This window comes from Phyllostomus discolor, chromosome 9, assembly GCF_004126475.2.
Source record: "Phyllostomus discolor isolate MPI-MPIP mPhyDis1 chromosome 9, mPhyDis1.pri.v3, whole genome shotgun sequence".
NCBI classification, from domain to species: domain Eukaryota; kingdom Metazoa; phylum Chordata; class Mammalia; order Chiroptera; family Phyllostomidae; genus Phyllostomus; species Phyllostomus discolor.
Genome location: NC_040911.2, coordinates 56,123,067 through 56,149,428, shown reverse-complemented (window position 1 = coordinate 56,149,428; position 26,362 = coordinate 56,123,067). Strand labels below are relative to the sequence as shown.

At 41.1% G+C, this 26,362-nt stretch overlaps 1 protein-coding gene across 1 annotated transcript in view; it reads left to right on the top strand.

Annotated features, from left to right (window-relative positions):
* The window catches only part of MGLL (monoglyceride lipase), a 156,225-nt gene that overhangs the window by 92,754 nt on the left and 37,109 nt on the right, over positions 1-26,362 (top strand). Inside the window, 2 exon segments of the mRNA XM_028524851.2 lie at positions 20,443-20,579; positions 21,874-21,984. Of these exon segments, the coding sequence (XP_028380652.2) occupies positions 20,443-20,579; positions 21,874-21,984 (248 nt within the window).

Genomic DNA, 26,362 nt, shown 5'->3' with positions numbered 1-26,362 from the left:
CATGGCATCACCTTGTGGCATTCAAGTGCTTGGTATGGATGGGGACCCTAGGGCTGGAGTGGGGAGAAAGCAGGGGCAGGATAAAGGAGTAGAGGGGTTTGGGGGGGTGACAATGGGGGTAGATGAGACCAAAGGATGGGTGGACCTGTAATCCAAGAGACAGGAGAGTTTCACAAGCAGAAGGAGGGCAGCCACCATCTGCACAGGGATGATGAGTGGCTCAGAGAGACTTGGAGAAACATAGAGCAGATGATGTGTGGAGTCACCATATCAGAAAACTTGATGGAAGTGGCTGCACATCTTTGTTTAAGTTTCTTTTCCCTGAAGGAGGGTCAAGAAGACTTGCCCATTTCAGCTGGACTCTGCTCCATTTCAGCAATCTGGAGAGAAAGCCTTAGGAACTCATTTGGTCTGTCAGTCTGCTGATGCCATTACTCTCAGTCTTCTCTCACTTTCATTCCCACCCATGTATCTCCCCCTGAACCCCATCTTTCCCAAGTTCCTGGTGTCTGTGTCTCCCATTCTATTCAAACTCTGTTCTTTGGCTATCCTTCAGAAAAGTCATAATCACTTTTGTTGTCACAGTAGGCAAAAGTTGGACATTTCACATCTGGTCTTGTATGAGGCTGGAACCTGTTCAGCCTGCTTCTTCAATCCCCTCAGCTACATTCACAGAGAGAGCTCATGACAACAGTTGCCCAAGGTGGGTTGTGCTCAGGGTGCAGCCACTGTAAGACCTTGTTTGGCCTCAAGTGGAAGAACTATACAGTGGAGGACAGACAGACACCACACTATAAACTCATGGTCCCAGTTCTAAGTAGGCCTTTTTTAAATAAAGATTTTATTTATTTTTAGAGAGAGGGGAAGGGAAGGAGAAAGAGGGAGAGAAACATCAGTGTATGGTTGCCTCTCACATGTCCCCCACTGGGGACCTGGCCTGCAACGTACACATGTGCCCTGACTGGGAATTAAACCAGCAACCCTTTGGTTAGCAGGCTGGCACTCAGTGCACTGAGCCACAGCAGCCAGGGCCAAATCAGGCTTTCTTACTCTTGGGATCACAATGGGAAAAGGAAGACTAACATTTTCTGGGCATTGATGGACTGTCACCTGCTATCTCATGTAAACCTTTCAGCCTCCTGCCAGCTAAATACAGTTATCCCTGATGTCAGTCTTAACTGTTGGGAAGACCAGGATCATAGTGATGAAGTAGTCTGCCCAAGTTTACACAGCTAAAATGTAGCAGCAGAATTTAAATCCAGATCTGATGCCAAAGCCTGTGTTCTTTCTGGGGTCTTCCAGAAACTCTGCCAGCCCATGGATTTATGGTGTGGAGGCAAATATTTTAGTCAAAACATAGTCTGTATAATATATTTTCTAACAAAAATAAAGATGATCTTAAAGACCCAAAGAAAGTCATTTACAAATGAACTATTCTGTAAAATCTGGATCAGATCAGAAATTTGTTTAATTTGGCATATTGTTCCTTTGATGTTTTCCCCTTTGTCTGGTTCTAAATATAGGAAGATTTTTTTAATATTAAGCATTTTCCTGAAATTTCAAACCATTACAATCACTGATACTGTGGTGTTCTGTAATTTGTCTCAAGCATTATTTGTGGAATTTGCAGAACATCCTGTTATTTTTTTACAGATTTTTTTATTCCTTGATCTCATTACATCCTGGAAGTCTCTGATAGTAAATGCTTCTCCCCACCCACCAGCTGCTGCCTGTTTATAAACCAAAGGCACTTTCTGTATATTCATCAGGAAGATCTGGGTAAAAGGTCTAGCATTTCTGGATGATTCTGGCTAGCCCAGAATTGGCCAGAGCCCCACCAGGTCATGAGACAGAAAATTAATGGGAGAAATGCCCCCATGGGCATGACACATGGGAAAGTGACAGCTTATCAGACAGTGAGAACCAGCCTCCCTCAGTTCTCTGAAACCAAATTATCAATCTACAGCATGATACTAAAGGAAGATCATTTTGTTAGACACCAAGAACCATAGTTACGACACTTTTTGTCATGCTGTTTCTTCTTATTTACACAGTGGAGAGTAGGATATTTTCAAATAAACCCTCTAAATACGACATCCTGAGGATGCATTATTTCTAAAATGTCATACCATTAACAGCCTTTTAGCTTGTTTCATTATAAAGCATATTCTAACAGCTTAAAGGAAAAATCTGAACTAAAATGTTTCCATAGCCCATATGTTGAATTCTGGCATCTTTATACCTTTTTCAAACTGTTGTCAATTAGTAAAGAGATTAAGTTCTCTCTTTATGTCCTTTTAAGATCAAGTGTATGCTTGGAAGCTGCAGAGAGCTACAAAGGGAGATGTTTTTCTCTGTTGAAGGTGACTGAGAGCAGCAGTAGTTAAGGGGATGAAGATGTGTTGTTTTAAGTGTCTGAGATGAACACTCGGGTCATCAACAAACAGAAAGGAGGAATGACTTTTGTTGCGGGAAACAAACTGTTTTCCAGGCCAACAAGTTGTGATCTTAGACTTTTTACCGTATGCTTTTTAAAAAGAGAAAGAGAGATGGAAGCAGAACCTCCTGATCACATGCTGTTCCTTGCCCTGGCAAGAGGATGGACACCTGAGCCTAGTAGCATACACTTCTTGTCTAACCTGGATCAAATCACCTATCTCTGTAGTCTCTTTGCCCTGTGACTTTGAATCTCCCTTTGTTCCCACACAGCTATTGGAACCTAACAAAGATATTTTAAGCATTAGTGAAATGTATTGGCTGATGACCCAACATATATTTTTGTTGGCAGCAAATGGACATATAGCCTTTTGGTTTAAGAATGCATTTCCATTACTTTTAACTTATCATTGGTCTTATTTCCTTACATTTTGGTATACAATTCCACTGCTAATGGGATTTCTGCTATTGGATGTCACCTAGGCACAGAAAACCTACATTAGAAAAATGGGTTTGAAACAATGATATCTAAATTTTAAACAGCATAATTAGGTTACAGCCTAAAGGGGAAAGGAAATATGGAGATGCTGGCATCCTTGTTCAAATCACAAGGAAGTCTGCTAGAACTGGAGAACATGGCTTGATGAATAAAGGCCACTGAGTGGATTGTCTGTCACATCACTGTGGGTGCATTTGATATGGCTCAGGCAGTCACACAGATTCTGCTTGATTTCCAAGTGAGTCAGCCCAAAGCCTGGATAATTTTACTACCCATTGTATGAGTGACATATATTATGGCTCTCTCCCTACCAATGGTAGAGAAATAGGTTGCCCTAAAAAAGAGAGATAAAGAAAGAGGAAAACATATGACTTGAGCCACATGTTCTTCAGACCAAAACAATAGCTTTCTGTAGGGTTTTTAACTGGAAGCCAAGTACCACACTAGGAAGAAAGTGGGTTTGTCACTGCCTGTGTAATAAACAAAAACATAACTCCCTCTGCTGGCAAGGATATAATGAAACTCAAATTTTCATACTTTGCTGGGGACAGTGAAATTTATCTAGTTGAAAAGCATTTTTGGTTCCATGAATGAAGACTCCCCAAAATATTTGTATATTTTGATTTAGAAATCTCATTTTGCTGAGTTTATTCTAAAAATTTTATATATGTCTGTAAAAAATAAAGCTCATCGTAGTATTATTTATTATAGCAAAAGATTGAAGGCAATCTCAATGCCTCACCATAAAAAGTATTTGAAGAAGTCTTGAATTTAACCCGTGACAGGCTATCATGCAGTCACTATAAATCATAAATACAAATTATATAACACTGTGGAGGAAATATTTATGTATTATATATGTTAAGTTAAAAATCAACTCTAGGCCCTGGTACCTTAACCAAGACCTAACACACATCTGTTCAGTTGCAAAGAGCTTTCATCATCTTCCTGTAGCAGCCCTGATAGAGAAAGGCCTTGTCTAATTGGAACACTTACATTCTCCCCTACCCCATGCCCAAATATATGCCCCTCTCCTCAGAGACATGAGATAATGGGGTATAGACTGAGCAAGAAGTCAAATGACTCTCCCTGGCTGTTCTTGCTGGAAGGGCATCTCCATGGCCACCTCCAACTTGCACCTTCTGCCCCTTGTAGCACACGTGTCATGGGTGTTCTAGCATGAGCCTCAGGCCTGACAAAGAGCAGAGTAATGCATGCAAGGTGGCTGTCCTATCTGAGAGAATTTGGGCTGTCTGAAAAGAGCCTGAGAAGGCCACACTAGCCTGCCCTGGTTGTGTTGTAGTGTTCAGAGTCATATGCAGGACAGATGGTCTCCCAGGACCATAGGAAATAGTATGGCTTTGTGGGTTTGTTAAAAATGTAAGTGGCGAGCCATGTAGGCATCATTTCACAGTTTGGGTTTTTTTCTTTCAACAATTTGTCTTAGAGTTCTTCCTGGGTCAGTTCATATAGTTCACATTGGCAGGCCATCGGAAAAAAAAACACTTTAATAATACATGTTTCCTCTACTATAAGAAAGTAGGGCATTCCTATGAAATCTTTTGTAAGCCAAAATAGTAAAGCAATGATACAGTTACCATTATTTATAAGGAAACTTTTTGAGCATTCCAAATCCCAAATTTCAACACATGAACATCTTTATTTTGTTCACCACAATTGAAACAATTAATCGTGTCCAGTTTTATGCTAAGTATTAACACTCTTATGAGCTTTCTTGGTTTTTCTGGTACATTAGGACACATCTCACTAATGGATGCACAGAATAAATGGAGTTAAAGGGCAGATGCTCACACGGTTCCTGGGGAAGGAGTTGGGTTGGGGCCAGTCTCACTGTTCAGGGTGCCACTACTTCTATAATGGTTCCTACAAAATAAACCCTGAACACTGTTTTAATTTTCACCTTTGCTCATAAAAGCAAAAATTATCTGGATTTCTTTTGATTAGTGAAAACGGTATTAACTTATGTCTTTTGTAAAAGTGAGGTGCCCTGACTGGTGTGGCTCAGTGGATTGAGTGCTGGCCTGTGAAACAAAGGGTTGCTGGTTTGATTCTCAGTCAGGGCACACACTTGCCTCTCATTCCCACTTTGCAAATGAAGAGACTGAGGTGCAAAGAATTTGAAAACCTTGAGTGAGGCCTTCCCACAGTGTAGCCAGATTTTATCTGAGGCAGCCTAAAACCCAGCGTCATTCCACTTAACCTCAGTGGCTCCCCAATGCTTTTCTAGTTTTCTCCATACCTACCTTGAACATGTATTACTTCTATAATCAGAGAAAGGAACAAAGTGTATTATTTCTAATGCAGGCAGATTGATACAGGTGTTTTTCATCATGCTACACAGTACTGCCTGAACAGAAAACATTTTCAGTGCTGCCTGAAATGATTTTCTGTGGTGACAGATGTGTTCTGCATTGGCCCTGCCCATGTGCAGCCACCAGTCAGTTACATGTGATTGCTGAGCACTTAAAATGTGGCTGATGAGACTGAGCAACTGAGTTTTTAATAGTTTTAATTTTAATTCATTTAAGTTTAACTGACGCATGGATTGGTAGTTAGCTACCATCCTGAATAGTGCAATTGGTACAGCACATTTCTCAGTGGTACTGCTTGATGGCCTAGTAGGGCAGGGGTGTCCAACCTGTGACCTGCAGGCCACATGTGGCCCAGTACGGCTATGAATGGGGCCTAACACAAAATATTAAATTTACATAAAACCTTTTTTTTCTGCTCATCAGTTTTCATCAGTGTTTGTGTACTTAATGTGTGGCCCAAGACTACTTCTTCTCCCAGTGTGGCCAAGAGATGCCAAACAGTTGGACACCCTTAGAGAGGGACACAGCATCCTGTTGGCAGAAGTCAGGCCACAACCCTGTCTGTTTGGTCTATTATCCTGTGCATACCCCACCAGCTAAGGGGTTGAGCTGGTGGTCACATGCCCATACTGGGAGATGAGCAGTGTGCCCAGGTGGTGGGCAGAGAAAGCCAAATGGCTATTTCTAACCTGTTCTTGGGCAGGGCTTGGAGGGATTGGGTCCCCACTATCAGGATGTCTTTAGCCCCTTTGCCCCTTGTTTCTTATTCTGACAAGACTTAGTGGGTGGTAAAAGTCTGACATCTGATTCCAGCCCCCAGTCTCCACCCTCCACCATTATCATTTGGGACCCCCACTTAGCTCCTTAGGAAATGGTTCAGGAAACAATCACTTGTTTGTGCCTGCTAGGGTAAGTTTTGCTCCTGCATGTAATTGAGGACTCCACAGGAAAGATCTAGATCATCATTTCCAAACTTTCAGTAATCACAAGCACTTCTAACATCCTCAGGTACTAGTACAATATTACTGTGTGTCATATGTTAATATATAATTAATGCCTGTTTTAAGGAGCAGTAGATGATTTCACTGTATCCTGGAGGGAGTCAGTGATGTCCTGGAATTGAAAATGACATAGCAGATGTTCCCGTGCAAAGAACATAAGGCTGCTTTTTGGTCTCAGCCCATATCTTCATCATAACCTAATAGATGCAGCAAGCAGGTACTAAACACTTATCGTGTGACACACTCAGTGCAAAGCACCTTACACTCACACCCTCCCATAATCCTTGCAGTACACTATGGAGTGCATCTTACTACAGGTGAGGAAGCTGTGCCTTCAAGAGGTTAAGGTCACCTGTCCCAGGTGACACCAGCCTCCTTCATCCTTAACCCCAGTCCTCTACTCCCTTTATTCTCTGTTTTTTTGTCTCCTGTCTTGAAACTGGATGGTGACATGGTGACTCCTTTCTGCAGATCTAGGTATTATCAAACAAAAGAACCACACACAGGTCCAGTGAGCTGGCATAGGGTCAGACATGTAATATGTGCTTAACAAATTAGTCACTTTTCATGTTCATGATAAACTAATGAGCAAAATAGAAACATGGAACAGACTGACAACTAAGAGGGGAGGAGGAGAAAAGTGAAATGATTAGTCAAAGAACATTTATGATGACCCATGGACATGGACAACGGTGTGAGAATTGCCTGTGAGAGTGGGGGGGCAGGCTAGGTGGAGGAGGGCAAAGGGGGAAAAATTGGAACAACTGTAACAGCATAAACAATAAAATATTTAAATAAAAAATGCTTAACACTTGAGGCTCTTTTTGCATTCATGACATCTTTGCTGAATTTGAATTTGCAGTAGTATTTATTCACTCTTTTATTCATGTGTGAAAGGCCATCATCCTGAGGGCCCTGTCTGGGCATAACTGAATAGAGGGAAGTTGGAACTCTCAAGGGCAGAAGGATCTACTTACCCCCTGTGGTTGAGGAAATGTTGACCCAGTTGTGGCATTTCTGAAGGCTCCAGGATCCCAACTTCAACTGAGTTTAATTATTTGCATCCCCAAATATTTCAGAAATATCCTCTTCTTAATATTAAAAATATAACATCTCTCATACCAGAGATATGAATTTGCACTTCTTTTTAAAGCAATTCACTCTACCATGTGCAAGCCCCTTTGTTTTTTAAAAGTAGCATTTGTTATATTACCAAAAGAAGTTAAACATGGATTGCAGCATTTCTATGTGTTTATCATATTTTACCAACCCTAAGCTCTGAAAACTGTGATAGTATTGCATGGGAACTTGAATCTGCTAGAAGATACAACATAAGTAATTAAATGTTTTTGAGGGGGGAAAAGAAAAGGTCTGCTACATGTTAAACCTGGAATTTTTAGTTTGAAGGAACTTGAGCTGAGAGGTAATTTAATGCTTCATTTGTAAAGTTACGATTACACTGAGGATGCAGACTAGTGACTGTTCATCTCTTTGGAGAGCTGAACAAGAGAAAATCATTTTAAGTGTGAGAAATACAAGTTAGACGAATAGAAGAATCTCTGACAGGGAAGAATGCTGAACACTGCAATAATTTATAAACTTTCTCCTCTGAAACTATTTACAGGAGAAAAGGAAATGGGAGACCTACTATATGTCGGGAATGTTTTGCTATTTCATTTATTCCCCTGACAAATTTATGACATGAGTGTATGTCTTCCAGTTTTACAGATGGGCAAGTAACCAGGGTTAACTACCATGTCAAAATTTGTTTCATTCTCTTGCTTTCTTATTTTATGTTTTTTTCATATGGGTATGGCTCTCTTAAAAAATATTATTTGCTTTTGGGTTTTTTTAGCTTAATATAAAATGGCTAAACTGAATACTTATGCAGTTCTCTATGACTTGCCTTTTTCACTTTATATTTTCTAAGTTTCACCCAATTTGCTAAGTGTAATTTTAGTTCATTCGTTTTCACTACTGTAGAATAATCCCTTTTGCTACACTGTGTCCATTCTGTAGCTATGACAATAGGCTGTCATGAATAGTCTTACGCATGTCTCCTGGTACACTTGTTCAAGAACTTCTCATGGGTGTAGGTATACCTGGAGGTAGAATTGCTGGGTTGTAAAGTATGGAATATTAAACTTATAAGACACAAATTGTGTTCCAAAGTGGTTGTACTAGTTTTTCTTTCTTCTGTAACATATGAGGTTTTAACTCCCTTTAAGTTTAGCAGTGGATGTTTAATCCTAACAATGCTTTGTGCCACTCTGGCACACATCCACAAGTGGCTACCATGCTCCCTCTGAGTCTGAGTGTCCATGACTCTCACAACTGACTCCTGCCAGTCCAGTCATGTAGCTCTCAAGGCCTAAGGCTCCACAGTGATTGTCTGTCTCATTGACCTGAACCATATGTCTTGCAAGAGTCCCCTATCCTGGGGCTTGCTGACCTCCTGTGGGTTGGCCAGGAATGCAAGGCCAATATCTTAACCATGGTGGAAGGTCCTCTTAACACTCATGTTCCCAGGGAGACCAAAGCCAGCTCTCCAGAGCCTCAGTTCTGCCTCGGCCTTTGCATGTCTCATGGCTGCCTTGCTGGTGGGAGGAAAGATCTCCTTGAAAATCAGGAATTGAGGAACTCGCCAGGTTAATGTGAAAAAATACAGCAGTCTGCTAAAGAACTAATAGTGCCTTGGATCACTCTACCTGGGTGTTGTGGACTTGGAACAAAGCCAAGACTAGAGCAACTTTTCTAATTAGTTCATGCTTTAACAGAGCTGGTTCCTTTGGCAGGCTGAGCCAATGTAGCCTATGGAATGTGGCCAGCTTTGAGGATCAGAAAATTCTATCTGGTTGCTACCTCAAAAGGAGTAGAGGTGAGAGAAGAGATTTCTGTTTTACAGAAACCCCCAATGGAGAGCATGTGTGGTAGGAGTTAGAAAAACTGAAACTGTGGGCCCACAGCAGACCCTTCACCAAAAGGGGTGATGATTCTGCTTTCACAGCGAAGTTGGCAAAGGGAGCTAGGCACCCCCATGTCTTGTAGAAGTAATCTCCTCACTTTAGACTTGCCCCTCTGACTTTCAAAAGATAGAGGAACTGGTGATAGAAAGTGCTGGTCTGATGTTAACATATATTCATTTGCCTACATTTTAAATAATACATGCCACATCCTTTTCCTCATTATCAAAGTAAGGTATGTTCAAGGTAGATTTAGGTGGGTGGACTAGTAATGCACAGAGGCAGCTGTTCAGGCCACAGTGGTTAATGGGTGGGCTCCAGAATTAGTCATCTTCTGGTCAAATCTAGCCCCGCCACTGCAAGGCCTCATGCAGAGTTTTCAGCTCCTTGGGGCCTCAGTCTCCTCATCTACAAGGAAAGTAGATGATGCTGCGGGCCAGTCTTTGAGCTAAAGGCTATATTCTTCTGCCCTGACCAGTGTGGCTTAGTTGATTGGGCATCATGCAAAGTGAAAGGTTGCAGGTGGGATTCCCAGTCAGGGCACATGCCTAGGCTTTGTATTCAGGGCTCATATGAGAGACAACGAATTGATGTTTCTCTCTTACACTGGTGTTTTTCTCCCCATCTTTCTCCCTCCCTTCTTCTCTCTCTAAAAATAAATAAATAAAATCTTTTTTTAAAAAAGAAAAGGTTGTACTTTTCTGTGTAGGGTCAGAGAGGATTTCCTCAGCCATCACTGTGTCCTCCATTTCAGATCTTCTCTCATTGGCTGAATCTTCATCCCACCCTACCCAAGTATAGCTCTATACCCTAAACTCCCTGCCTGTGCTCAGAGGCAAAGCTCTCCCCTCCTAACTCCTGGTAGTCTGAACAAAGGTCACTTTAGGGTTCTCTGTACTCATGTAGTTATAGCTGATGGACAGAGCTTTGGATAAGACTTTCCATGATGATCTTGTGGCAAAAGTGATCTGATGAGGTCAATTACAAATTTGTTTCATTTTTTAATTATGATTGCTTTCAATAGTATATTAATTTCAAGTTTATATACTTTACAGAGTTATCTCTCCAATAAGTCTAGTGCCTTCCTGAAACCATACATAGGTATTGCAATATTATTGACTATATTATTTATGCTGTACCTTACATCCATGTGACTATTTTTTACTGCCAATTTTTACTTCTTAACCTCTTTACCTTTTTCATCTAACTCTCCAAACTCCCTCCTACTTTGCTATCATTGGTTTGTGTTCTGTATCTATGTTTGTTTCTGTTTCGTTTGTCCATTTATTTTGTTTTTTAGCTTCCACATGTAAGTGAAATGGTGTTGGTCCTTCTTTGTCAGACTTATTTCAGTTAGCATAATATGCTCTAGAATCATCCATGTTGTTGCAAATGGGAAAATTTCATTCTTTGAGTCCTCTGTTTCCTATATCATTTTTATCTCTACCCATCTATTTTATGCCAACTAATTATGCTTCTTCTTCCCTGTACCTTTTCTCCCTATTCTTCCTTTCCCCCTCCCCACTGAAAACCCTCCATGTGATGTCCATTTCTCTGATTCTGTTCCTGTTCTAGTTGTTTGCTTGGTTTTTGTTTTCATTGTTTTTCTTTCTTTTTTTTTAGGTTCATTTGTTGATAGTTGAGAGTTTGTTGCCATTTTATTGTTCATAGTTTTGATCTTCTTTTTCTTAGATAAGTCCCTTTAATGTTTCATATAATAAGGGCTTGGTGATGATGAACTCCTTTAAGTTGACCTTATCTGGGAAACACTTTATCTGCCCATCCATTCTAAATGATAGCTTTGCTGGATAGAGTAATCTTGGGTGTAAATCCTTGCTTTTCACAACTTTGAATACTTCTTTCCACCGTTCTTGCCTATAAGGTTTCTTTTGAGAAATCAGCTGATAGTCTTATGGACACTCCTTTGTAGGTAACTCTTTCCTTTCCTCTTGCTGCTTTTAATATTCTCTCTTTGTCTTTAACCTTGAGTAACTTAATGATGATGTGCCTTGGTGTGTTCCTCTTTGGGTCCAACTTCTTTGGGACTCTCTGGGCTTCCTGGACTTCCTGGAAGTCTATTTCCTTTGCCAGATTGGTGAAGTTTTCCTTCATTATTTGTTCAAATAAGTTTTCAATTTCTTGCTGCTGTTCTTCTCCTTCTGGCACCCCTATAATTCAGATATTGGAATGTTTCAGGTTGTCCCAGAGGTTTGTAAGACTCTCTTCACTTTTTTGAATTCTTATTTCTTCATTCTGTTCCTGTTGGATGTTTATTTCTTCCTTCTGTTCAAATTGTTGCTTTGAGTCCTGGTTTCCTTCCTGTCACTGTTGGTTCCCTGAATATTTTGCTTTATTTCATTTTGGGTATCTTTAATTTGTCTTTTCATTTTTTGACCAAGCTCAATCATTTCTGTGAGCATTTTGATTACCAAGACTTTAAATTCTCCATCAAATAGGTTGGCTATCTCCTCATTGCTTAGCTCTCTTTCTAAGGTTTTGCTCTGTTCTTTCATTTTGGCCCTATTTCTTTGTTCAGGGCACCTGTTAAGTTGTAAGGGGGCAGGGCCTTAGGTATTCACCTAGTCAGGGCAACCCTCCTTGCTGCAGCACTGCTTGTGAGGGAGGGGCCAGAGAGGGAACAATGCAGCTCCCCTACTCTCTCTAGCCCACTTTCCAACAGACTCATGTCAGACTGGGAGTTTCTCCCACTTCGAAAACCACCATAGTCCACAGCCAGCTCTGAGTCTCAGTTTTCCCTTGAGTCAGCCCCACCCACATGGTCCACCACCTCACCTCAGGTTCTCTCCCTCCACTGTCTTATGGGTCTGGTTGTTGTGTTTGATTGTTTCTTTAATTTCATGGTTGTTGGAGTTCCATTCAATTTGACTTTGTGATGCTTCTGGTTATTTATTGATTTTAGATTGGTTGTTATCCTCCTTTTGGTTATATGAGGAAGCTAAGGGTTTCTACCTACACTGCCATCTTGGCCAGAACCTATTTTTATTTTTTTTAAGAAACTTCCATACTGTTTTCCATAGTGGTTGTGCCAATTTGCAATCCTACCAACAGTGTACAAGGGTTCCCTTTTCTCCACATTTTCACCAACACTTATTTGTTGGTTTATTGATAGTATCTGTTCTGACAGGTGTGAGGTAATATCTCATTGTAGTTTTAACTTGCATTTCTCTGATGATTAGTGATACTGAGCATCTTTTCATATGTCTATTGGCCATCTGTGTGTCTTCTGAGAAATGTCTATTCCAGTCCTCTGCCCATTTTTAGAAGGATTGTCTGTCTTTTTGGTATTGAGTTATATGAGTTCCTTGTATATTTTGGATATTAACCCCTTATTGGATGTATCATTGGTGATACATCAGTAGGTTGTGTTTTTGTTTTGTTGATGGTTTCCTTTGTTGTGCAGAAAGTTTTCAATGTGGTGTAGTCCCATTTGTTTATTTTTCCTTTATTTCTCTTGCCCAAGGAGATATATCAGAAAAAAATTACTAAGAACAGTGTCAGAGAGCTTTTTGCTGTTTTTTTTTTCTAAAAATTTTATGGTTTCAAGTCTTACACTTAAGTCTTTAGTCCATTCTGAATTTATTCTTGTATATAGTGTAAGAAAGTGGTCAAGTTTCATTTTCTGCATGTATCTGCCTAGTTTTCCCAACATTTCCCAGCATTTATTGAAGACACTGCCTATACCCCACTGTATATTCTTGACTCCTTACTCATAAGATTAACTGACCATATAGGTGTTGTTTTATTTCTGCTCTCTTTATTTGGGTCTGTTGATCTATGTGTTGGTTTTTATACTAGTGCCATGCTGTTTTGATTACTATAAATTTGAAGTATAGTTTGATATCAGGTAACATGATACCTCTAGCTTTGATTTTTCTCAAGATTGCTTTGATTATTTGGGGTCTTTTGTGGTTTCATATAAATTTTAGGATTATTTGTTCTAGTTCTGAGAAAAATGCCATTGGTGTTTTGATAGGAATTTCACTGACACTGTAGATTGCTTTGGGTTATTTGGACATTTTAGTGATGTTAATTCTTCCTACCTAGGAGCATGGTATATGCTTGTATTTATTTGTATCTTCTTCAGTTTCTTTCTTCAATGTCTTACAGTTTTTTGAGGACAGGTCTTTTACCACCTTGGTTAAATTTATTCCTGAGTATTTTATTTATTTCATACAATTGTAAATGGGATTTTTTAAATTTCTCTTTTCTGATAGTTCATCATTGGTACATAAGATGCAACCAATTTCTGAATATTAATTTTGTATTTTATTGAATTTATTTCTCAGTTCTAATAGTTGTTTGAATATTTTTCAGTGGACTTTTTAGGGTTTTCTATATATAATATCATGCCATCTGAAAATAAGAACAGCTTTACTTCTTCCTTTCAAGTTTGGATGCCTTTTATTTCTTTTTCATGTCTGATTGCTGTTACTGGGACTTCCAACACTGCGCTGAATAGAAGTGTTGAAAGTGGACATCCTTGTCTTGTTCCTGATCTTAAGGAAAACGCTTTTAGTTGTTTTACAGTTGAGTGTGATGTTAGCTGTGGGTTTGTCATATATGGTCTTTATTATGCTGAAGTATGTCTCCTCTATTCCCACTTTGCTGAGAGTTTTTTATCAGAAATGTATGCTGGATTTTATCAAATGTTTTTTCTGTATCTATTAATATGAGCATATGAGCTTTACCCTTCATTTTGTTTATGTAGTATATCACATTAATTGATTCACAGGTATTGAACCAAGCTTTCATCCTAGGAACAAATCCAATTTGATCATGGTGTATGATCTTTTAAATATAGTGCTGAATTTGATTTACTAATATTTTTTGAGAATATTTGCATCTATGTTCATCAGATATATTCGCCTATAATTTTCTTTTTTGGTAATGTCATTGTCTGGTTTTCAAATCAGAGTAATGCTGGCCTCATAAAAAGCCCATTTTTTTAGATTAGCTTGATAAAGACAGGGACTAATTCTTTTTAAATATTTGGTAAATTTCACCTGTGAAGTCATGTAGTCCAGGACTTTTGTCCATTGGGAGTCTTTTGACTAGTAATTCAATTTTATTAGTAGTTATTAGCCTGTTCAGATTTTATGTTTTTTGCTGATTCAGTCTTGAAAGATGGTTTCTAGGAATTTATTAATATTTTCCAGGTTGTCCATTTTGTTCATACATACTTGTTTGTAGTATTTTCTTATACTCCTTTGTACTTCTGTTATGTCAGTTGTCACTTCTCTCCTCTTACATTTCTGATTTTAATTATTTGGGTCCTCTCTTTTTTTTGTCGTTGATGAGTCTGGTTAAAAAATTATTAATTTTGTTTATATTTTCAGATAACTAGTTCTTGGTTTCATTGACCTTTTGTATTTTTTAGACTCTATTTCATTTATTTCCACTCTGATTTTTGCTATTGCCTTCCTTCGACTCACTTTGGGATTCATCTGCTCTTCTATTTCTTGTTCTTTCAGGTGTAAGACAATGAGGCCTATTTACTAAAAATGCAAATGTCACTCTTATGCCAAAATCCTCCTCAACCCTTCATCTGTCTCTCCAGGTAGAGGCCACATCTGGACAGTGGAATCTGACCCCAAAGCACCACAAGTCTTCTCACCAGGATTTTTGTTCTCTCTGTCCCAGGTCTGAGCCTCACTCTCCCTCCCCCTTCTTTGGACATGGCCATTCTTCCAATTCACTTCAGACTGCACTTCCTCAATGAGCCTGAGCCAGCAGGTTGGGAAGTTGCAAACATTCCCAGAGACCAGTTTCTGTGTTCATAAAGCTCACACATGTGCCCACGCAGTGTACCTTGGGGGACATCCTTGAAAGCAGTGAGTTCATAGACTCATAGTCCTCGGTGAATGAATGTTGCTAGTTGTTGTATTAACTCCAGTGTCAATTTCAGCTCAGCCCTTATGTTTCTGCTATACCTACCCTCAAATACTTGGAAGGCTTCCAAATCACTCGTCCTGGTGGCCTCCGTGTTTGCACATCTTCAGAAGCTAAAGAGCTCAGCCACATAGCAAGTGAGCCTGTCTCATTGTGACACCATCAAGCACTCACAGAACTCACCTCAGGTGTGAACAGCTCTGGGCACACACTCAGAGGAAAGGTGCCATCTGTGTGCTTTCATAGCAGGTTCTTTATCTGTTTAGGAAGGGCTTTATTTTCATTCTATTGGTCTCTAAAGCTCCTGTTCTTCCCTGTGTTTTTCATTGAACTTTGACAGTCAAAGGACTAGATTTGTGGTCTGAAGTCTGCACTCAAGTCCTTGTCTAGCCTTTAACTCACTGGGAGACTGAGTTCCATCTAATCTCTCTGAGGGTCAGTTTTCTTAGCTAGAAATTGGGGGTAGGAATCCTGGATTCACAGAGTTATGAGGATCAAATGAAATAAACTCTGATAGGACCCTTTACAAATTACACACTACCACACAAATGTCAGGTGTTGCTTTCTGAATGCTTAATCTCTCTTTCCTTGTTCCAGGCTGTATTTTACCAGCCTTCTCTTCTATTAAAAAAATGAGAAGCATTTGAGATCTTGCTCCCTGGCATATGTCATCAGTTTGGCTCAAATAAATTCTTTTTTAAAATATATTTTATTGATTATGCTATTACAGTTGTCCCACTTTCCCCCCTTCACTCCCCTCCACCCTGCCCACTCTCTCCCACCCATATCCCCCCTTTAGTCATGTCCATGTGTCATACTTATAAGTTCTTTAGCTTCTACATTTCCCATACTATTCTTACCCTCCCCCTATCTATTTTCAACCTACAATCTATGCTACTTATTCTCTGTAACTTTTCCCCCTCTCTCCTCCTCCCACTACCCTGTTGCTAACCCTCCATGTGATCTCCATTTCTGTGGTTCTGTTCCTGTTCTAGTTGTTTGCTTAGTTTCTTTTGGTTTTACTTTAGGTGTGGTTGTTAATAATTGTGAGCTTGCTGTACTTTTACTATACATGTTTTTTCTTTCTTCTTTTCTTAGATAAGTCCCTTTAACATTTCATAAAATAAGGGCTTGGTGATGATGAACTCCTTTAACTTGACCTTATTTGAGAAGCACTTTGTCTGCCCTTCCATTCTAAATGAGAGCTTTGCTGTATAGAGCAATCTGGGATGTAGGTCCTTGTCTTTCATGACTTGGAATATTTCTTTCCAGCCCCTTCTTGCCTGTAAGGTCTCTTTTGAGAAGTCAGCTGACAGTCTGATGGGAACTCCTTTGTAGGTTACTGTCCCCTTATCTCTTGCTGCTTCTAGGATTCAGTCTTCATTTTTACCTTGGCTAATATAATTACGATGTGCTTTGGTGTATTTCTTCTTGGGTCCAACTTCTTTGGGACTCTCTGAGCTTCCTGGATTTCCTGGAAGTCTATTTCCTTTGTCAGAATGGGGAAGTTCTCCTTTATTATTTGTTGAAATACGTGTTCAATCTGTTGCTTTTCCTCTTCCCCTTCTGGTACCCTTATAATTCAGATGCTGGAACATTTAAAGATGTCCTGGAGGCTCCTAAACTTCTCCTTGTTTTTTTTGAATTCTTATTTCTTCATTCTTTCCTGTTTGTTTTATTTCTTCCTTTTGGTCCACTCTATTGTTTTGAGTCCCAGTTTCCTTCCCATCACTACTGGTTCTCCGTGCATCCTCCTTCATCTCTTTTATGGTAACCTGAATTTTTCATCTAATTTGTGCCCAAAATCAACCAATTCTGTGAGCTTCCTGATCACCAGTGTTTTGAACTGTGCATCCGATAGATTGGCTATCTCTTGGTCGCTCAAAAGGATGAGCCCTGGGGCACTGATCTGTTTTTCTGTTTGAGACATATCTCTGTCTCTTTCTCTTTCTTTTTTTTTTTTTCTTTTTGGTCAGGTCGCTCCTGTTAAGGTGAGGGGCGGAGCCTTAGGTGTTCACTGGGGCTGGGCACCCCAGTCGCTAGATTGTGACATTGTATGTGGGGGTGGGGGCGGGGGCGGGAGGGAACAGTGGCAGTAGCTCCACTATCCTGGGATCTCAGTCCCTTCCCTGGGACCCTGGGCTGCGCGTTCTGCCCCCGTCCACAATTGTGGCCTCACTGGGTCTGCCAGCTGCCACTCTCGTACTTAGGGTCCACCTGCTGCGATCCTGCGCACCCCGATGCCTTACATGCTCCCGGTTGCCTTATGCGCCCACTGCTCTCTGCTCGCCACACCAGGACCTGTGCCACAACCCGTGCCCAGCTGCTCCTCTCCGCCCCTCCTACCGGTCTGGATGAACGGGTCTACTTCAACTTCTTGGCTGTCTGACTAACATTCAGATAAATTCTCTACCAGTTCTGGGTGTTATTCTGCCTCTAAATTGTTGTTGTTCTAATCTTGGTTGTGCATGGAGGTATGGTGCGTCCACCTATGCCTCCATCTTGCTGGAAGTCCTGGCTCAAATAAATCTTACAAAAATTCTTATGGAAGGAAAGGAAGGAAGGAAGGGAGAGAAGGAGGAAGAGAGACAGCTCAGAACTCAGAGGAGCCACTCCTCAAAAAACTAAATAGTATTATCATATGACCCATTAATCCCACTTCTGGGTCTATACCCAAAAGAATTGAAAGCAATGTCTGGAAGAGATATTTGTAGGCTGATATTCATAGTAGCATTATCCACAGTAGCCAAGAGGTAGAAGCAACCTAAGTGTCCATTGACATTTAAATGGATAAACAAAATGTGATAGATATGTGCATACAATGGAATATTATTAAACCTTAAAAAATAAAGAACAAAATTATGTTACGTGCTATAACAAGGAAAAACCTTGAGGACATTATGGCAAATGAAATAAGCTGGTCACAAAAAGACAAACTATATGGTTCCACTTATAGGAGATTCTTAGAGTAGTCAAATTCGTAGAGACAGAAAATGGAAGGGTGGGTGCTAAGAGCTGCAGGGAGGGGAACTGGTAGTAAATGTTCAGTGGAGGTATTAGTCAGCTCAGGCTGCCATAAAAAAGTACCACAGAGTGGGTGGCTTACACAACACTTATTTCCTCACAGTTCTAAAGACTGGAAATCAGAGATCAAGGCTTTGGCAGGGTTAGTTTCACTGAGGGCTCTCTCCTTCATTTGCAGGTGGCCATCTTCTTCCTGTGACCTCATTTTGACTTAAGTACCTCTTTAAGGGCCCTGTCTCCAAATAGTCACTTGGGATTAGGACTTGAACATGTGGATTGCAGGGCACGTAATTCAACCCATAACAATGAGTAGGGAGTAAGTTTAGAAAGATGAAAAAGTTCTGATGATGGATGATGGTGATGGTTAATTGTGAATGAACTTAATACTACTGAACTGTACACTAAAAAAGTGGTTAAGATGGTATAAATGTTGTGTTATGTATATTTTACCACAATACAAAATTAAATTTAATTAAATTTTAAAAGGTAAAAAATCCTCAGAGAGGACAGGGAACTGGAGGTACCACTGAAAAGGTGACAGAACTGGTAGGCCCTGGGCTTCATACAATGGTCAGAGAGGGAGTGTGGGGACACATGGGGGAGGCAGACAGGAGAATAGAAAACAAGAGTCTGTGTTCTGACCACACTGAGTTTCTGAGACTGAGGTCTGGGCAGCCAGTCAGTTTCAGGCGATGATGAATCTTCATCCTTCTTATCTGTGAAATAAATATTATAACTATTACTGGAATAACTTCCTTGAAAAAGCAGCAGGAAGGATTTGGGCAGATACTCTTTGCTATGTGGGCCCCTTTCTCTCAGAGCTCACTCTTTTTTGCAATTTTCAAACAATCACATCAGCTGCTTTCAGCCTGAATGTGGAAGCCACAAAGAGTGTGCTGTTTCTATAGTGACTTATGTCCTCCTTAGGGGGCAAAAGTAGAGATCCTAAGAAAAAAATAGGGAAAATGAACAGTCCAGATGTGTGTTAGAGAATTTGCATTGGCCAAAACATCTGTTTGGTTTTATCCATAAGATGTCTCTAGTAGCGCTTAATTGTCTTTATATTCATTCAAAACAATGTTTTAGATTATATTGTGACAGTTTTCATATCAGCATGCACTTAAAAAACTTATCAAAATTGGTGAATTTTTGTGTAGCCATTTTAATATTGAAGGTGGAAGAAAATAAGCAACATTTTCAGTATATTGTGCTTCATTATTTCAAGAAAGGTAAAAATGCAACTGAAATGTGAAAAAGAGATTTTTGCAGTGTATGGAGAAGGTGCTGTAACTGATGGAACATGTCAAAAGTGGTTTGCAGTGTCCCAGGTTCGATTCCCAGCCAGGGTACATTCCTGGGTTGCAGGCCATAACCCCCAGCAACCGCACATTGATGTTTCTCTCTCTCTCCCTCTCCCTCTCCCTCCCTCCCTTCCCTCTCTAAAAATAAATAAATAAAATATTTAAAAAAAAAAAGTGGTTTGCGAAGTTTCGTGCTGGAGATTTCTTTCTAGATGGTACTCCATGTCCGGTAGACCGGTTGAAGTTGATAGTGATCAAATCAAGACATTAACCAAAAACAACCAATATTATACCATGCAGGAGATAGCTAAAATACTCAAAATATCTAAATCAATGAAGTTATTGGTGAAAATGAAAAATGTGCCTTTTATTTTACAGAAAAAAAACATACATATTTTTGGCTAACCCAATAAAATCCCAGGGGGATAGAACTTGACCTGTTTTTATTGCTTTGTTGAAAACATTTCCAGTGAGCACACTTGACTATTTTTATGTTTGTCATATCTTCTATAAAAAGAGGTGACACTTTATCTGGTAAAAGGCTAACATTAGAACACAACTGTGAGGGTCAAGGAACTAGGAAAACCAGGAAAATTTTGAGCCTTGTGTCTTACTCCTGACCACTTTGCAGAAAATCAGGTTTGGTGAGCTCCTCCTTATATCTGCCTTGCTTTCTTCCTTGGAAACGGCCACAGCGAAGACATCCTGGCTTTGTGGACACGGGGTGCAGTATTGTTCACTTCCTGACTGTGATTTTGGGCAAGTTCCTAACCACCCTGGGCCTCAACTTCCTAATCTGCACAATGAGGGGAGATTAATTCCCATGTCCCACAGTGGTTGGAAAGGGTTCAATGAAATGACCCATTCAGATTCTCAATAAAGAGTGGCTGGTAATTCTGGTGAAGAAACCACTGAGCTTTAGCAAGAATCAACCTCCTAGTTACTGCAGTTCTCTCATCTCCCATTCCCTTCCAGTTGGCCATGGACAGAGCGAAGGGGAGAGGATGGTAGTGTCTGACTTCCATGTTTTCATCAGAGATGTGTTACAGCATGTGGAAATCATGCAGAAAGACTACCCAGGGCTTCCTGTCTTCCTTCTGGGCCACTCCATGGTAAGTAGACCATAGAAGACCCAGTCCAAATCATGCCTGTGGTGAGTAGGCAGTGTGAGAGCCTTGTGATGAAGAAAGGATGGCCCTGCCTCCCTGTCTCATCTGCTCTCCCCACCTGGCTGGCATATCCCACTCGGCAGGCCTTGCACTTGGAGTTCCTAGGCTATTTGATGCTTAGGAAACAGGTTAGGTTCAGAGTCCTGCAGATAGTCCCAGAAAAAGCTCAGAGCACCCCATTACTTTCCACCAGGGCCCAAGGCACCAGGAGGCAGCCGGCTAATCCTTAATGAGGAGCTCAGGTATGGGGCATCTTGGGAAACTATCTTTTTTTTTTAACCCTGTTTCCACCTCAGTGCCATTTCATAGTGATGCTCTCAAGGGTACTGCTGCTCCCTGCAGAGCCACTTCTCAGAGCTGGGATGGTGCTTCAGTCCTGCCTGCTTGCTTCAGAGCTATACAGTACAAATGGGAACTAGGGACAAAGGTTCCCCATGGACTCAATTCCTCAATGGTCATTCAGAATCCCTTTTACCTTATAAATTTATAAAGCCCTGTAAGAATTAACCAAGTATAATCTTTGAATTGGGAGTTCTCAAATTTATAGCACCCAGGGCAAATCTTCCTCTGACAACCTGACGTGTTGGCCAACAGAGAATTTGAACTGCCTGATTTTGAATTTGGGGAAACTTTTCACTCCACGGCAGAGCTTCCACCCCCTTTATCACAGCCTGGCTCTGTACCTGCATTTCTCTGACCTGCTTGGCCCCTGTAAGCATTTGCCCTTTCCACCCTTGGTTCAAATTACCTGCAGCTTCAGTAAACAGCCAAGGTCTCAGACCTTTAGCACCATCCACATTCACTAAATATTTTTCTTGAACCTTTTCTGAGCCAGGGGGAAAAGTGTAGGAACCTCTTATTATCATCAGATTACAAAAAAAAAGAAAGAAAGAGGAAGGAAGAAAGGAAGGAAGGCCCTCCTATTAAGCCTGACAGAATGGATGAATTGGATGTCTGCCAGCTTTTGGTTTAAAGCAAAGTAGGAATGTGTTGTTTAATTTATAGCCCACAAGTAGGAACCTTATTTGTACCTCTCTGAAATGTTTGCTCTTGGGAAAAAAAGCGAAATAAAATAATTGCAGACCCAGTTTATCCAACATTCAATGGTGCCTATTCCAAGGTGGACTTCCTCTGGGCTGTTCAGCCAGGCTTAGGAGGACCTCATCCATGGAGCTCATTGGAAAACATGTGCTGGTTGAAGCCAGCACACAGCAACTCTGCCCATTTTGCATTGCAGGGAGGTGCCATTGCCATCCTCACGGCTGCAGAGAAGCCAGGCCACTTCTCAGGCATGATTCTCATTTCACCTTTGGTTCTGGCCAATCCTGAGTCTGCAACAACATTCAAGGTAAACGGACTTCTGATTCTGTGAAACTCCTACAGCTTCCCTGGGACCTCCATTTATAAGCAGAATCTGGGGAAAGGGGCCAAAGTCCATTCTTGTATTTAACACACTATTATGTTAAGGTTTGGACAAATGTTGAACATTATTGCCACTGAGGTTCTATAATTTCTAAATCAGGTGCTCTTTTTTCCCAAAGACAAAGGAAAAGTGACTTCCTATTTGTACATGTTTTATTGGTGAACATTAAAAGGAGAAAGGGTTTCACATGTTAGGATTCCAGCAAAGCAACCTTTGTTAACAAGTCATATGCAAGGCTCAAACTGATTTTCATGGAATATTTGCCAATTTTAGCCAAAAGTACACAGTAAGTGGAATTGTGGGCTATTTGTACTTGCAACATAGTCTTGTTCACTGTAGCTCTCCTCCACCCTGAAGTGCTTTCCCCTCTGATCCTAACCCAACCATCATTTTGTTTTTCTGGTTGTAATGTTACACAATGGCACATGTGTTCACCTCTTGGTTCTGGGGCTTTGAGCTACTTTTAACAAGGCAAACAAAACAATAATACTACCAGAAGTAGAACAAGTGCCTTATCCTCCTGAAAAAGGACAGGAAACTGGTCCTCAGCTTGGCTGCTTAATTGTGAATGTGGGTTGCTGATATATGATGAACCTGTCCTTGAGGGGCATGAGGTTTGAGACAGTCAATAATCTAATGAGATTAGAGAATCCCCACACTGTGTATCTCCTAGGAAAGCTCCAGTTTACCCAAGTGCTGGGTGGGACTGCTGCCTCCTAAGCCAGTTCTGGGAACTCTCAGAGGAGCACTAAGGGTGAAGTGGTGGGTAACAAGGCCAGGGGACCTGGGCGGCCATCAAATGATAGCAGGATCACTTAAATCAGTGGTCCCCAACCTTTTTGGTACCAGTGACCGGTTTTATGGAAGACAATTTTTCCACTGGCTGGTGGGGAATGAGGAGGGATGGCTTTATAGTCTGCCAACAGATAAGGCTTAATTGCCACTTGCCACTCGTTAATAGGGTTTTGATACAAGTCTGCAAGCAATTGATTTATTATTGTCTCTGTGCAGTCAAACCTCTCTGCTAATGATAATCTGTATTTGCAGCTGCTCCCCAGAGCTAGCATCACCACCTCAGCTCCACCTCAGATCATCAGGCATTAAATTCTCATAAGGAGCCCACAGCCTAGATCCCTTGCATGAGCAGATCACAGGAGGTTTTGTGCTCCTATGAGAATCTAATGCTGCCACTGATCTGACAGGAGGTGGAGCTCAGGCAGTAAAGTGAGTGATGGGAAGCAACTGTTAATACAGAAGAAGCTTAGCTCACTTGCCTGTTGCTCTCCTCTTGCTGTGCAGCCCAGTTCCTAACAGGCCATAGACTAGTACTGGTCTGTGGCCCCAGAGGGTCTGGGACCCCTGATTTAAATCATTGCCTTAGCTCTTATGCCTTTGGTATTCTCTACAGGACCCAGACAGGGGAGCACAGGACAGGGAATGAAACCTTATCAAAATGTCCTCAAATGTTTCTGATAGCCCACAGCCACAGACTTAATTCTTAGAAATGGACTGGCAGGTCCTGTGTATAGGCTTTCAATTAGATGGCTAAATTTTCACCAATTTCAAATGAGGAAAGGTTGAGCAAAAGAGAAATTTGGAACCATCTGATAATTTAACCAGAGAACAACAATTTATTTAATTTGAGGAAGAAAAGAGATGGCTAGCTCTTTTTAATTTTACTCACCTTTAAAGAAATCACCACTGTTTTATTGAAACTGACTATCATTAGTAAATTTCACAGTGGTATGGGACAGCCTTGGAGGTGGGAGCCACTGTATGTCTGCCATGGAAAGAAATGAGGTCATCCACAGAGTCACCGGTGGCTATTTCTTGGCCATTTAAATGTGCAAGAGAGAACACGTCCTTTTAGACAGCTTCTATCATGACTATAATTGTATAATGTGAGCCAAATCAGTCAAGGGCTCTTGTCCAAGTACAATAAGCAAGACCAGAGTGACAGAGGGGAGGGGAGTTCCCTCTGCCATTCATGTGCTTGGAGTCATGAAAATTTACTCAGCTCAGTGAGTGTCAGGCATGTGCTGTGCTTATCTCACTTAACTCCCCTCATCAACCTAGGGAGAGTTCATGACCTACATTTTATGGATAGAACTTGAGGCTTAGACCAGATGAGTGACTTGCCAAGATCACACAACTTGTGTGATGGATTTGAATCCAAGGCTATATACTCTTCGTCTAGGATGTTTCCTCATAGAAGAAAGTGGATGTATTCAACAGTAGATACTTTCTCTTAGAGAAAAGCCACAGACTGTGGGGCTTTTCAGGTGATATGCACAAGGGTCATGGCAGCTGAGCTGTGAGGTGGAGCCAGCAAGATTTCCTCCTAGAGTCACTGGTAGAGATGGAATTTCTGGGCAAGGCCATACTAACATGACCTTTCAGAGCCCTGTGCTAACAGAACACCTTCTCAAATCTAGGGCCAGCTGTCTCTCAGGGGGTGTAGGTCTCTTCTTATTGACCAAGATGAATTAGATTTCCTGTTGCCCTCAAACCTGAGGACATGTCCTCCCCATGGATTCTGTTGCTGTCCCTGGCTCTTGGGCAGTTTTGACTGAGTCTATGATTCATTTGTCTACCCACATCAGATGACTTGATCTCACGGCACCCATCTGGTCTTGTGTGACAACCTTCCAGAAAGAGTGTCACTGAATCTTTTTTTAATTTAGTTTTTAAAATTGTAATGTAATACATTTACACAAGGGAAGACTTCTTTCCCAGTTGGAGGTAGACAGCTGGATTACAGAGGAAGTAGATACATCTTCTGTGGACACACATACAACCTCCTTTGCTCTTGTGTTTTACACAAATGGAACATGCTCCCTACACTTTTTGTTTCATTGATCTCTCTTGGTTGGCTGATTTGTTTTTGTGAGTTTTAGGTTGAATTTGGTCACTTGCAGAGCAGACCCTCTTACAGCTCCTTCCCATCAGAATAATGAAAGGCCCATTATAGGATGAGCTCTGGATTAGTTGAAAACCTGCTATAAATGGTCTAGAGATTGAGAGGTCTGACTATATAATGGGCTCTGGTTTAGATGAGGCCCTGGTGCAAGATGGGCTCTGAATTAAGTGAGGTCCTGTTGTAGAATGGGCTCTAGATTAGGCAATGCCCCACTGACTGATCTTCAGGTCATTTCTATGCAGTGGATTGTTCTTATGGTTCCAAAGGTGGACAAATTCCTATAGGCCACCTCTTGCTGAGAAAGCTGAGACTCAGGAGGGACCTTTCCCTGGGTCAGTGGCATTGGCAGGGGGCTGCAGAATGCAGGGCCTCTTGAGTCCTCTGACTCATGACTCCTCACCCAGAACTCAGCTCAAAACTTTTCAAAGGTTTATTTCATGGCCAGGAGTTCCTGTTGTAGAGGTTCTTGATATCATTAAAGTAGACAGTGTGAGATCTCAAGTTTTTATGTACAGAAGGTCATGTAGAAGGTGACATAAGACAGCTGACACAAGAAATGTCCAAACCTGAAGAGAATTTTTATCAGTGGAGCCAAACTGACAACATATGGCAGGGAGCAACATGTCAAATGCTCCAAAGAATAACAGTTTGCCATTCCTTTTATGCACTTGAGATTAAGGAGGGAATTTAAGGAAAATTATATGGAAATAGAAGAAAGCAAGGCTGGGTTCAGATTATAGGACAGTTAAGATTATTTGCATTCTTGGTGGTTTTATCTCCTCAAAGGTATGTATAACATAGATGCACAGAAACAATGGACAGGGCTTGCTTAAAGAAAAGCCTTTCAGTAAAGAACGTATATGCCTAGGGTGTGACTACCCACCATGACTGCCCAGCTAGAAATTTATGATCAGGTCACTCTGTGAGGTTATTTTCTGTAGAACCCCTCTTTTTGTCCATATCCCATACCCTGAAATGTGAGAATGCCGGATCTCCCTCCCCCACCCCTATCACCAATCCTGCACACATCTCGTTTTTGTGTGGATTCTCTGTTTTCAACAAGCTGGGCTGAGCAGAGGCTTCTGGCCTCCAAACACTGTACTAAGAATGTGGTCCTACAAGGGAAAGGAGAACAGGAGAAATTTAGAAACAAAAATCTAATGCATCAGACCAAGTCTTGGCTGTTTATGAGGTCATTTCATGGAGATTATGCTCTGAGGAAGGTAGGGCTGGAGAAATAACAGGGACAGAGGGGAGATCCATTGCTGCCCAAGTAAGAAGATGTCAAACTCTGAGCTTAACTGGAGTCTCCTCAGCTTTCCAGGACACCCAGGAATATGTGGCAAGCTGGAGAGCAGCTTCTTCCCCTGAGAGCCCTCAGGG